Source organism: Pongo abelii, chromosome 9 (assembly GCF_028885655.2).
Source record: "Pongo abelii isolate AG06213 chromosome 9, NHGRI_mPonAbe1-v2.0_pri, whole genome shotgun sequence".
Classification (NCBI taxonomy): Eukaryota; Metazoa; Chordata; class Mammalia; order Primates; family Hominidae; genus Pongo; species Pongo abelii.
In genome coordinates this window covers 22,239,105-22,251,861 of record NC_071994.2, presented here as the reverse complement: position 1 = coordinate 22,251,861, position 12,757 = coordinate 22,239,105, and the positions used below count along the sequence as shown (strand labels likewise).

Sequence of the window (12,757 nt, the reverse complement as noted above, 5' to 3'; positions counted from 1 at the left end):
CCATCCCCTTCCCCACGATTCCTCTCCCCTCAGCCCAGAGTTATGCCGGTGGAGTTAGTCCTCCTCACTGTGGGTTCCCCAGCCCTGCTGTTATCTGCTTCCTTGTCTCCTCCAAGCTACCACCACCGCCACCACCACCACCACTCACCTGTGTGCCCGTGCTTATTTGCACCTTGCACTCCCTGCACAGCCCCTGGCACATAGTAGCAACTCAATGTATGTCTACTGAGTGGATGGTAGGTGGGTGAGGGGGGTGGGTTGAGGGAGGAAGGGAGGGATGGGTAAATGGGGAGGAATCTTTCACCCACCACCCCTTCACTGACCCCAGGCAGGCTCGTACTTGAATGGGAGGGATTTTGAATAGGTGTGGATATCTCTCCCTTCCTTCCCTAGGAACACCCCCACAGCCCAGGCTTCCCCAGGTCCCAGGTCTTCCTGGGACTGTCCTCTAACCCAAAGTTTGAGCAGGAGCTGGCTGTGGAATTCCCCGCAGGAGTGATAGAACAGGAGTCTCCATATGGGCCTGTTTTGACTTCTGAAATCGAATCCTCATTTCCACTGCTGGGAGCTGGCCCTCTGAAGGAACCTTCTCGCAAATCCTTATGCAAAGCCAAGAAACACTTTCCAGCATCAAATCTCTCTCTCCTGGGAGTCTGGGTTTTGCGGGAGGAAGCTGATGAACAGGGCCCTGCTGGCGCTCTCTCTGCTGAGGTATTGTGGATGCCTGGGTGGCATCCAGGGATGCAGGTTACTCACACCCATCATCTCCTCCCAGGCCATCAGCCTCATGCAGCTGTGTCAGCATACATGAAGTCCATGCTAGAATCTGCAAGTCTTTTAAAGATGTGCCTTCCAAGGCAGCACCTGCAAAGGCACCCAGGAGCTGCCATCTGGGCAGAAGGCCACTCCCCCACTGGAGTGGCCACAGGTGCTGAGAGCTTTTCATGAACTCTGATGGGCCTAGATTAGCAGGACACTTGCCCCGAGTGTGTGTATCTGGAGGGCGGGTTTTCATAAACAGCTTCTTTCATGGGGCTGCTCCTTATTGACTTCCTGTAGTAATTGAATATTTTCTCTTATTGGACAAGCTGGGCCGATAAAAGAAATATACACAAGCCTCGCTGACGGGAGAGTCTGTCCTGCTGATGTCTGAAGAACTGCCCAGGTGACACATTGGCAATTGCCTCTACTTTCTCAGCATACCTCTGCCCCATCACCTGACACTGTCACATCTCCACTCTGATCCTTTCCAATCTGCCTGTCTGCCTCTGTGTCTCCTTCGGTCTTTCCCTCTCTTTCTGACTTGGCTTTGTGTATTTCTCTGATTTGCTGACTCTACTGTCTCTTTTTGCTCTTTTCCCACTATACATTCATTCATTTATTCATCCAGATATATAATTGAGGACCCACTATGTGCCAGGCACTGCTCCAGACACTAGAAATAAGCCAGTGAACAAAACAAGTCCATGCCTTTATGAAACATGCATTCTAATAAAGGCAGATGCATGCTCCCAAAATAAATAAGTAGCACATAGAGTATGTGCTGTATCCACAGGGCACTGGGCTGGGCTTCCAAGCTCATATCCATGACTAATTAATTGGTTTTGGAACTTGGCCAAGCTCCTTTTTCCTCTCTCAGCCTCAGTTTTCTCATTTCCAAAATGAGGGTTTTGGGCTAGATCGTGCTTCCCAAGCTTTGATGATTAAGAACTTCTTTTATTGATATGCTGGTGACATAAGTTACACAAGAGCTGGATCTAAGTCAGCACTTACACCAACAGTGGTGTCAGAAGTTTACCTGAAGTTCCCTTGAAATCCTTTGTCTTAGTGTGTTTTCTGTTGCTATAACTGAACACTTGAGACTGGATAATTTAAAAGAAAAGCCATTTATTTCTGACAGTTCTGGAGGCTGAGAAGTCCAAGGTCAAGCAGCTGCACCTGATGAAGGCCATCTTGCTGCCGGGGGACTCTTTGCAGAGTTCCAAGGTGGTGCAGGGCATCACATGGCAAGGGGGCTGAGCATGCCAAAGTGGCTTTTATAATAGACCCACTCTTGGGATGACCAACCCACTCCCGTGATAACCCATTAATCCATGAGTGGATTGATCCAGTCATGAGGGCTGAGCCCTTGAGGTCCGATCACCTCTTAAAGGCCCCACCTCTTCATCGTATTACATCTGGTATTAAGTTTCAACATGACTTTCAGAGGGGACACACATTCAAACCGTAGCATCCTTAAACACCTGGTTTTGTTTTACATGAAACACTTGGCTGCATCTGAGGGTCATGTTGTATTAGACACCCATCTGTAAGCACAGGACCTTCCTATGGCCAGATGAGGGTTGCTGTGACAGGCACATGAACCTTCAGACCACGGGATCCACAGAGCAGATCCTGAGGCAGACGCCACGTGGAAGGACAGTGAGACCACAGCACCTAAACTGCTCTCCAGTGCTTTCCGGGTACAAACGGGGAGTGGAATTCCCACTAAGTCAAGCTTGCCTCTGACGCTGACTCCTGCATTTCATCCCTCTGAGCCCCAGGATTTAAAGAATTTTATGCACCAAATAGCATGTTCGTTTTTGTTCTGCAAAGTCATACAGACATGGTGGCCAGATATTCTGAACAACCCAATAAACAAGGTCCCCACCTGGGGGTGGTCTAATTGCTCCAAAACCCAAGACACTTGCCCCTTGAGCCAGCCCATGATGAGAGGTTGAAAATAACTTTAGGATGTTGCTAGTCTCAGGAACCCAGTTTGAGCAGCATTGAACACAGTCACTCTCCCTGCTTCCCTCTCCTGAGGCTGAAGCTGATGTGCCTGGTGTCTAGGAGAGCGGCTGGGAGGAGCTACCTTGTGGCAGGGCAGGAGGGAGGAGCAGAGCCCAGAGCCGGGATGGAGCCACCACGTGTCAAGCACTGCTTGAGGGACTGTACCTCTATGATACCATTTCATGCTCAGCACAATTTCTAGAGGAAGTCAGCATTCCTGTCCCCATTTTGCAGGCATGAAAGCAAAGGCCTGGAAAGGTTATGTAGTTCACCCATAGTCATGAGGCAAGAAAGTGATAGGCCGGGTCTCACCTGACCCTACAGGCCCCACCCACACTGCTGCTCTCCCTTCAGGGCCCCCTTAGCTCAGGGAAATGGGGAGACTTCGACGGGCCTCCCACCACCGGCCCCAGGGAGGGCATCATGTCCCACAGCAGACAGGCCCACCATTTCCTTCCTAAGTGCCGCTTTTTTGAGCAATAACAAAGCTCTTGGACCTCATAGTCTCAATTTTCTTCTCACCCCACCCCCCAGAGATTCTCCATGGTTCTCCTCCCTTTAGAAGTAAATTAGGAAACTGCGCAGTGAAGTTAACTTCTAGAAGTCATCCATGGATGGGTGGAGCTAACAGCCAGGCAGAGATTGGAGGTCCCATGTGTCTGTCATTCTAGTCTGACCAATTGGCTATGGAGGTGTGTCCCCACATTCAGAAGATCTCTATAGGGATGGCGCAGGCAAGCCCTGGCCTCTAGGCTTCAGCCTGGCGGTGGGTGATGGCCCAGGAGGCTGTCCCTGCTGGAGAATAATGGGAGATCAAATGGCATAGGTGGTGTGAAGACAGGTCTGCACTTTGGAGGAGGATGGATGAATGGGGCAAGGGAATTCGCATTCATTGAGAATGATGATTAGGAGTTGTGGCTCCAGATTAAGACAGGCGTGGGTTCAAATTCTGGCTCAGGAACTTCTGTACTGTGTGACCTTAGACAAGTGATTCCACCTCTCCGAGCCTCAGTTCCCTCCTCTGAAAAATGGAATGACATTACCTATTTCCCAGAGCTTTACAAGGATTCAATGAAATTGTGTGTGTTCCCTGGCACATAGTAAGAACTCAGTGTATGCCAGTGGTTACTATTATTAGCTACCATGTGCCAAGCCCTGTGCTCAGTATTTTCCATACAATATGAGGAAGGCTTTTTTTTTTTTTTTTTTTTTTTTGAGATGGAGTTTCGCTCTTGTTGTCCAGGCTGGAGTGCAATGGCATGATCTCAGCTCACTGCCACCTCTTCCTCCTGGGTTCAAGCAATTCTCCTGCCTCAGCCTCCTGAGTTGCTGGGATTATAGGTTTCTGCCACCACCCGCAGCTAATTTTTGTTATTTTTAGTAGAGACAGGGTTTCGCCATGTTGGCCAAGCTGGTCTCAAACTCCTGACCTCAGGTGATCTGCCCACCTCAGCCTCCCAAAGTGCTGGGATTACAAGCGTGAGCCACTGCGCCCAGCCGAGGAAGGAATTATTTTTATCCTGACTTTACAGAGAAGGAATTCAGTTGTATGCAGTTTAGTAACTTGCCCCACCAGCTAAGCTTGGCAGAGCTGGGACACAATCCCCTGCTGGGTACCAAAGCCCTCTTTTTACTCATCCACCCTGCTCTGAAACTGGAACCCGGGCCTCCATATTCTTCACTGGCCCCCGGGCTCACATCATCTATTTTCCTACCTGACTCACCTTTGAGGTTGTGGGAGGCTTTTCCCAGGAGACACGTCTCCTTTGATTGCATTTGTCTGGGAGCCCAGCACTCCGCAAGCCCGGGCCATGAGATGTAATCTGCAATGAATGTGGTACACAATAAATACAGGTAGTCCATTTATGAGCTGCCGTATTTATTACACCCCTTAATTGCTAAAGAGCCAGAGCCGGCTGAAGCTGGATCCTACTCTGGAGAGAAGCTCTGCCTGGGTGGGCAGAGGGAGGGATGGCAGAGCCTGGCCTCCTGCACAGGACTACTCAGCCTCTCGCTGTTGTGGCTGCTCTGCCTCTAAAGGCCTGTTCATCCAAGTCAGGGCCTGGCAGAGGAAACAGTCAGGCCATCAGATTCCTGCTCTGCCATTTGACACAAGAAGGCGCTGAGGCCAGAGAGAGAAAGTGATTTGCCCAAGGTCACACAGCAGTGACTTACAGAGCAGGAGCCTGGGCTCCAGACAAGTGCTCCTTGTGCCCAATTCTCTGCTTGAGCATCTGCTCCTGGATCAGGTAGAGCACAGGATCTGGAGTTGGGTGAGTGATGGTTTTGAAGCCCAGTCTGTGCATACAAGCTGTGTGATACTGGCCAGGTTACTTGACCTCTCTGAGCCTCAGTGTCCTCATCTGTAAAATGGGCATAGTACGTCCTGCTTTAGGGGCTTGTTGAGAGATTAAAGGCAGTCAGTTCTGCGGAGTTGGCATGTGACTGGCCATGAGTCAGTGCTCAATAAATGTTCTTCCCTATCCTCTTTTCCCTTTCCAAAGGGCACAGGGTGACTGAAGATGCATGGAGCTGAAGTAAGCCAAGAGCTGAAAGGAGAGATGGGTCAGAACAGAAAGCTCTGCGGTGCAAGGCATTGTCCTGGGTTTCTGGTCTAACAGGGAAGAGCAGGCCTATGAGTAACCTATGAAGGTAGAGTTAGGTGTAGACGTGATAAGAGCTGTCCACCCTGCTCTGTGCAGGTACAGCGGGGAGCCCTTTACACTAGCCATTTTTATAGGTGAAGAAACTGAGGTTCCAAGAGGCTAAGTCACTTGCCCAAAGACACAGAGGTAGAAAATGTGATGGGCTGGGATTCGAACCCAGTTGTGTCTGACTTCAGAGCCCATGCTTAGGACCATGCTGGTTGGATGCAGTTAGATGTTCCTTCTAGAAAGTCAGGGATGATGTGAGGGATGTGGCTGGCAAGCTGGCCTGGAAATGGTATCCTGGGGGACCATTCTGCAGGAAGAGAGCCTGGGCTTGATGATGAAGGAAGAGCCAAAGGCCCCACAGTCAGTGATGATGGTTGAGATGCTTAACAGCCAGTATGCACTGGCATGAACCAACCAGAGGAGATGCTGGCCAGACAGCAGGACAGCCATCCCTATGGGTCCCCAGTGAATCTCAGCCCTGCCCATTGCCCTCTGGGAGGGCAGGGCCTGGAGAAAGGGAAGGGATAGGTTGTCCTGGTGCCTCCCATCTCAGGCAGGCACCAAAGCAGGCAGCTCTAGGCTTTCAGGCCTCAGGAAGATCTGAGGAGAGAAGGGTGAGCAAGCAGGGCATTAGGAGAGCCCTGTCCTGGGCTGTCCTCACCCAGGAGAGGGTACAACAGAGAGAGGAAAGGGAGCACAGGAGAGCATGGCTGTGGGTTTGAATCCTTGTTGCTCCATTTTCTAGCTGTTGGAGGCGAGGAGGATATGAATGACTGGAAGCATGCCTTAGCCCAGCACCAGGTTTCCTGCACACTGCTGAATTAACACTCCCTATGTGGAGGGGTTTTACTCAGTCCAAACCATGTGCAACCCTACTGTGTCCCAGGAGGGCACAGCCACAATTCTGCTCCTCTGGGATTCACCAGGAACACTGGCTGATGATGTTATGGTATATATTTTGGTGGGGGCAGTGGTGGATGTTAGCAGAAGCCGTGGGCTATTATACTAGGGGAAGGCACTGAGCTGGGCTTGATGGGGGCAGGAGGGGGGAATCAGGGAAGGCTTCCTGGCAGAGGTGATGCCTGTGACGAGTCTTAAAGGATGCATAGGAATTAAGTGGGACTGGCGTAGGTGGAAAGGCAATCCAAACAGAAGGGATCAGCATGAGCAGATGCACCAAGTAAGCCTCAGGGAGATACCTCTGGGGGACTCTCCTTTGATGGTGGTGATAGGAAAGTCAGGGCAGGAATAACAAGAGGTGGCCATGGTGAGTCTTGGAGGTCCTGTGGTCTGCAGGAGGCAGCTTGGTCTCCTGTAGAGGTCGGGTTCCGGCAAGAGAGGGCTGTGGTGACATGTGCTTTCTGGAAAGCTCCTTCTGGCAGCAGGGAAGCACTGGATTGAAGGGGAGGTAGGGAGGCCAGTCCCAGCCCAGAGGCTGCGGCCATGTCTGGATGAGAGAGAAGGCCAGGAGCAGGGCTGAGGCTGGAGATGTTTCAGAGACCCCTGTGATAGAGAGGATGATGTCATCCGATTTTACCTCCGAAGGCAGATGGCATGTCTTGAATTCACGCCGTGCTCACTGAAGTAAAGACAAATCCCCCCCCTGCCCCATCACACACACACCATCCTTTGTCCTTCCAAGCTGGATTGCCTGGGTTCCAATCTTGGCTTCACCACTCACTAGCTATGACCTCAGACAAGTCACCTCGCCTCTATCTGACTCAGTTTCCACCTCTGGAAAATAAGGATAATAAGAGTACTAATCTCATGGGTTGTTAGGAGTTAGTAAATGTAAAGTATCAGGACGGAGCTGGCACATAGTAAATGCTCAATAAATAGTATTATTTGTAGGGGTGGAGACTTGGGTGGATGATCTCAGGAAAACCCTGATTTCCCATTCCCCCAACACAATTTAAGGGAAACCCTTGGGGCACTGTTGGAAGGACAAAGGCTTGGAGCCTGGAGTCCCTGGGTCAGGTTCACCCCATGATTTTCCCTTGCGTTCCTCACCAGGTAACTTGGTGCCTCAGTTTCCCCCTCCTAGTAAGATAAGAAGGAGGATGTCCAGGTGGGCTCTGAGTGTCTTCCCCTCCTGGCTTTGATGCTGAGTGGCCCCGCCTGTGCCTCCCCTGCTCAGCATTTTTCCAAGTTGCAATAGGGACCAGTAGAGCAGCAAGGAGGAGGTGTCCCTTCAGGGAGGAAAGCCCTCCGGCCCCAGGGCCAGTGCCGAATCCAAAGCCAATGTGCCTGTCAGACCTTCCTCATGGGCTCCAGGCACCTTAGCCATGTCTGCCTGGCCAAGCTCAGCTGGTGGACAGACACCTGGCACCTTGGCAGAAACAATGAGAGGAGGGATGCAAGGCACCACCCCTGAGACCAGGAACCTTTCCTGTGTCCACTCCCCACCAGCTGGCTCTGTCTGTGCTCGTCTCTCCATGGATTCAAATGCATTTAAACAAACAAACAAACAAACAAACAAAAACACCTCTAGCTCAGACCAAAATGCAGCGTGGGGTGGTGCTGTCATCACTGATTAGGAGAGGGGTGGAGTGGCCCGGCAGGTGAGAGGCAGGCACCGCTCTGCTCCGTCTGTTTCTTATGATACGAGGGTGCTGGTCTGGCTGCTGAGGAGAGTGTTGGATTGTGGTTTTGGGCGGGGAGGGGATAGAGCTTCCTACAAGCTGTGTGGCCTTGGACAAATCCCTTAACCCCTCTGAGGGCTGGGCTGATGGAAGAATGTGTGGTCATCAGAGTACATACCTCCTTGGTGGTTACAAGGATTAAACGAGATAATATGCGCAAAGCCGTGGGCACAGTGCTGGATCCCCAAGCAGTGGCTACGATTATTACTGTTTCCTGACTTCATTTTAAATTGACAAATGATAACTGTATATGTTTATGGAGTCCAATGTGATGCTTTGATACAAATTTTACTGTTACTAATATTAATAATAAGCCTCCCAGAAACCCTTTGAGTCAGACTTAGCAACTTTATTTTGTGGAGGAAGTAGAGTCCAGTCATGTCCTGTGGGAGGAAGTGGGAGCTGTAGAAAGTAATCAGACACCATCTCCCCCACATCCATCCACACCCCAACACATACTCCCAGAACCCTTTGCACGAGTCCTGTCATGGAGGTACAAACCCCCTGCTGGAAGCACCTGCGGTGCCGGCAGCTCAGGACTGGCTTGAGTTCTGGCCCTTCCCCTTACTAGCTGTGGGACATCGGACATGTCGTTTTCATTCTGAGTCTCGGTTTCCTCACCTGTCGCATGGATCTCTAATCCCTGCCCTAAGTCTCTCCTCAGAGCCGTTATGAAGAAAATGTGAAAATAATGAATATGGAATGTGAACATGTCTTGTGCACCTTGAAGTCTGACTCATGAGAGCAGATGCTTTCAGCTTCCCCTGGGGGATGGGGGACATTTACATCTCAGTGCAGCCCCGGCTGTGCCTGGCAAGCAGCGGATGCTCAATCAATGTTGGCTGAATGGAATTGTGTTCAATGACTTGCTGCCATTGGTATACTTTTAGGTGAAGACAGGAAAGGCTCCCAGGGAGGTGGGATGCTGGAGGTCTCAGAGTAGAGGTAGCCAAGGCTCAGGGAGGCTTTGACCCCAGAAGCAGGTTTTAGATCCTCAGGTAGGCTGCTCTCCTTTTCTCTGCAACACCCCATCTCACTGGCACCAAGCAACCGCCCTGGTCTGTTCTGTGGCTGGAGGGTGTGTGGGATGGTGGGAAGTTTGTCAGGCCTGCCTTCTGGTCCAGGCTCTGGGCCTTGGTTTTCTCATCTATGAAATGGCCAGCTCACACCTGCCGTAGAGCAACAGCATGAAGCGGGACTGCTGAGCACTTACCACGTGCCCGACGATGTGCTAAGCATGTTACTGTGGGATTTCAGTTCATCTTCACAACACCGCTAGGAGGAAGGTTCTGTTCCTAATCTCTGCTTTGAAGTCGGAGAGAGCAAGACTCAGAGAGGTAGAGTAATTTGCCCAAGGTCCCACAGCGAATGAAAGCTAGAGCCAAGGCTGAAACCCAGGCAGGCTGGCTCCAGCATGCTCATCTCTATCATTGGCCTCCATCTTCTTCCAGCCTTTGCAAGGGTGGGGCTGGCTGCGGGGACCCCCTGGGGAGGGGCTGGGGTTCTTCCTGGGTGGGGTCCCCCATCGGGAAGACTGAGGTGGCCTTGTATTTTTAGGTGGAGCACCATGGAAGGCGACTGTCTGAGCTGCATGAAGTATCTGATGTTTGTATTCAATTTCTTCATATTTGTAAGTATTCCTGGGTCTTCCCAGGCCTCTGCTGGGTGGGCAGAACTGGCTGCTGCTTTGAAATAGTCACACTGGGCTGAGTCCCTAGGGCGAGCACAGGGGCCGGCACTAGAGGCAGGGGTACCTGCCAGCCAGGCTTTCATGGAAGGGGGCCCCCAGCAGTGCCCACCTCACTCTGAAGAGCCCACCTTCTTAGGAGAGACATTTTACACAGGCCCTGGGGTGGGTCAGCCCCTCTCAAAAAGGTGGAGGGGACCTCGGTCCAGCCACTGTCTTGGAATCTGACCTCTCGTGGGGAGTGGGAAAGGAGGGGATGGGGGTGATCAGAGGGCAACAAGAGGGAGCCCCACCCAACCTTATCTCCCTGAGCAGTTGATGGACTTCAGACCTGGAGCGGCTGAGTCCATGTAGCCACAGGATATAATCAGAAACCTCTCTGGGATTGGAAGACCTGCATTCAAATTCCAGTGCTGCATCTTAGCAGCTTGTGATTTGAGACACATTTCACCTCTCTGAACCTCAGTATCTTCATCTCTTAATGACCTTCCTCAACAGGCTTTTTGAAAATTAAGCAAGATTAGTTTACAAAGTACCCTGGATGTGGTCAGTCCTCAATAGCTTAGCTCCATTTCCATCCAACCTACGGATTCTGTATATGAAGGGACAGAGCCCCGGACATTCAGGTGGCCGGCCCACCTGCTGGCAGCCCACCCACCTGCTGAGCCCACCCACCCTCTGGCGGCCCACCGAAGGCTCTGCCCAGACTCATGGGCCCTCCCAGGAGTAGAGCTGTGGCCCTGGCTTCTTGGGCCCCCACAGGCTTTCCTGGTCCAGCCTCAGCCTTTGATCTTAGTACAGCCAAGACCTGGGTGAATAAACCTCCACTCATGTCCTTCAGGGCAGGCTCTTGAAAGAGGGGTCCTCTTTCTGGCCAGGACTGACCGTCTCTCTCTCTCTCTCAGTGTCTATCTTTCCCTCTCTATCTCTATCTCTTTGTGTCTTTTTTAAAAAATGTACATTTCAGCAACTCCCTTAGCTTCTCTTCCCTGCCTTATAATCCTAAAAAGCCTCAAGCCTTGCAGACTTGAATTCTAGACCCAAGGCCACCACCTTCCAAGCTGCGTGACCCTGGGCCAGCTCATCCTTCCTCCAGCCCCAGCGTTCCCACCCGAAATGGAGCTGGCCCTCCTTGAAGCGTTTAGCATACAGTTGCTGAATCCCCAAATCTCCAACAGCAATAAGTAGGCACAGATTTTCCTGGAGGTCGTGTGGGAGACCAACAAGAGAGACACAGGCTGGAGGCAGTGTCTCACGTCTGTAATCCCAGCACTTTGGGAGGCAGAGGCGGGTGGATCACCTTAGGTCAGGAGTTGGAGACCAGCCTGGCCAACATGGTGAAACCCCATCTCTACTAAAAATACAAAAAGTAGCCATGCGTGGTAGCAGGTACCTGTAATCCCAGCTACTTGGGAGGCTGAGGCAGGAGAATTGTTTGTACCTCGGAGGTGGAGGCTGTGGTGAGCCAAGATCGTGCCACTGCACTCCAGCCTGGGCAACAGAGTGAAACTCCGTCTCAGAAAAAAAAAAGAAAAAAAAAAAAAGGAGAGAGACACTGCACAGCAGATGGCAAAAATGGAAACCCTGTCACTGGCCATGCCTGTTAGGTCTTTCCTTCTCTTTCTCCTGCTGGGTCCTGCCCTAAGGTTGCCTACAAATGCCCCTTGCCCAAAGCCATCAGCTCTCTTCAGCTTGCAGTCCTGCTCAGCCAAGCCAAAGCCCAGCAGTTTTCCTGTCGCCCAGCTGTCAACCCTCACACAGGCCTCTTGGGCCTCCGGTCCTCCCACCACACAAAGGGATTTCAAATACTTTACAGCCCGCAAATCCCATGGTGCCAAACTTTGGTTCTTCCCACAACAGATCTGCTTCTAATACTTATCTGTGCCCAAGAAAAATGGAATAGGCTGGGCACAGTGGCTCACACCTGTAATCCCAACATTTTGGGAGGCCAAGGCAGGAGGATCACTTGAGCTCAGGAGTTCGAGACCAGCCTGGGCAACATGGCAAAATTCAGTCTCTACAGAAAAATACAAAAATTAGCCGGGCGTGGTGGCATGTGCCTGTAGTCCCAGTTACTTGGGAGGCTGAGGTGGGAGGATGACTTGGGCCCAGGAGGTCAAGGCTGCAGTGAGCTGTGATCCCGCCACTGCACTCCAGCCCGGGTAGCAAAGCAAGACTCTGTCTCAAAATAAATAAATAAATAAATAAATAAAAATAAAAATAAAAAAATAAAGAAAAGAAAAATGGAGCAGATATTTATTGAAATCTGCTAAATGCCTTCTATCCTTTCTTCATTAGGGCTGCCTTAGGTTGAGGGTGTTTGAGTCTTCTTTTGACCACAAGGAAGCTAAAAGGCTCAGAGAGGTTATGACACTTGCCTGGGGTCACACAACTAATAAGTGGCACAGCTCTCTCTCTAGACTACACTGCCTCTTTCCAAAGATAAATAAGGCATACAGAGCCCATCTTGATGGAGACATAAATAAGAAGTCTTTTGAGCCACGGATTTGAGAGTGGGGAGCCTACTCTCAAGTTGGAACCTCACTGAGAGTCCTGTGGGGGACATTGACGATGACTTGGTCTGTGTTTTCTGTGTTTTCCCAGCCCCTAGCATGGGTGGTGCAAACACAGCATAGGGCTGACTCAGAGCATGTTCATGGACCTTTGTTTAGGGTGTTGAGACTGGAGTCAGGGGGCCTGCAACCAAGCCCTGACTCTGCCATGAACTTGCTGTGTGACATTCAGCAAGTTGTTGGTCCCCTCTGTGTGGAATCAGAGGGTTGGACTAGATGACCTCCTAATCCTACAGGTCTGACATTTCAGGAAAAGATAAAATTGGCAAATAGCCTTTATATGGTACAGCCCGAGGTGGGTCCTGGGTTGGAAATTGGATTTAGAGGATGCGTGTTGCACTTAAGGTCACGGCAGCTAGAAAAATTCAAAGCAATTCAAGGTGCGGCTGGGACTCACTGGCTCTGGCTGCAGGTGAATTCCTGCCTGGC

The 12,757-nt window shown here is 51.1% G+C and overlaps 1 protein-coding gene across 8 annotated transcripts in view; it reads left to right on the top strand.

Annotated features, from left to right (window-relative positions):
• The window catches only part of TSPAN18 (tetraspanin 18), a 203,970-nt gene that overhangs the window by 168,407 nt on the left and 22,806 nt on the right, over positions 1-12,757 (top strand). For 5 of the 8 annotated variants that reach the window (XM_054524452.2, XM_009246425.4, XM_054524450.2 and 2 more), the window contains 2 exons: positions 1,089-1,165; positions 9,626-9,698. In XM_054524452.2, coding sequence (XP_054380427.1) covers positions 1,146-1,165; positions 9,626-9,698 — 93 coding nt within the window. In that variant the 5' untranslated portion in view covers positions 1,089-1,145. Of the gene's footprint in view, positions 1-1,088; positions 1,166-9,230; positions 9,406-9,625; positions 9,699-12,757 lie in introns of all 8 variants that reach the window. The other 3 variants (XM_054524453.2, XM_063728462.1, XM_009246429.4) reach the window with 3 other exon arrangements.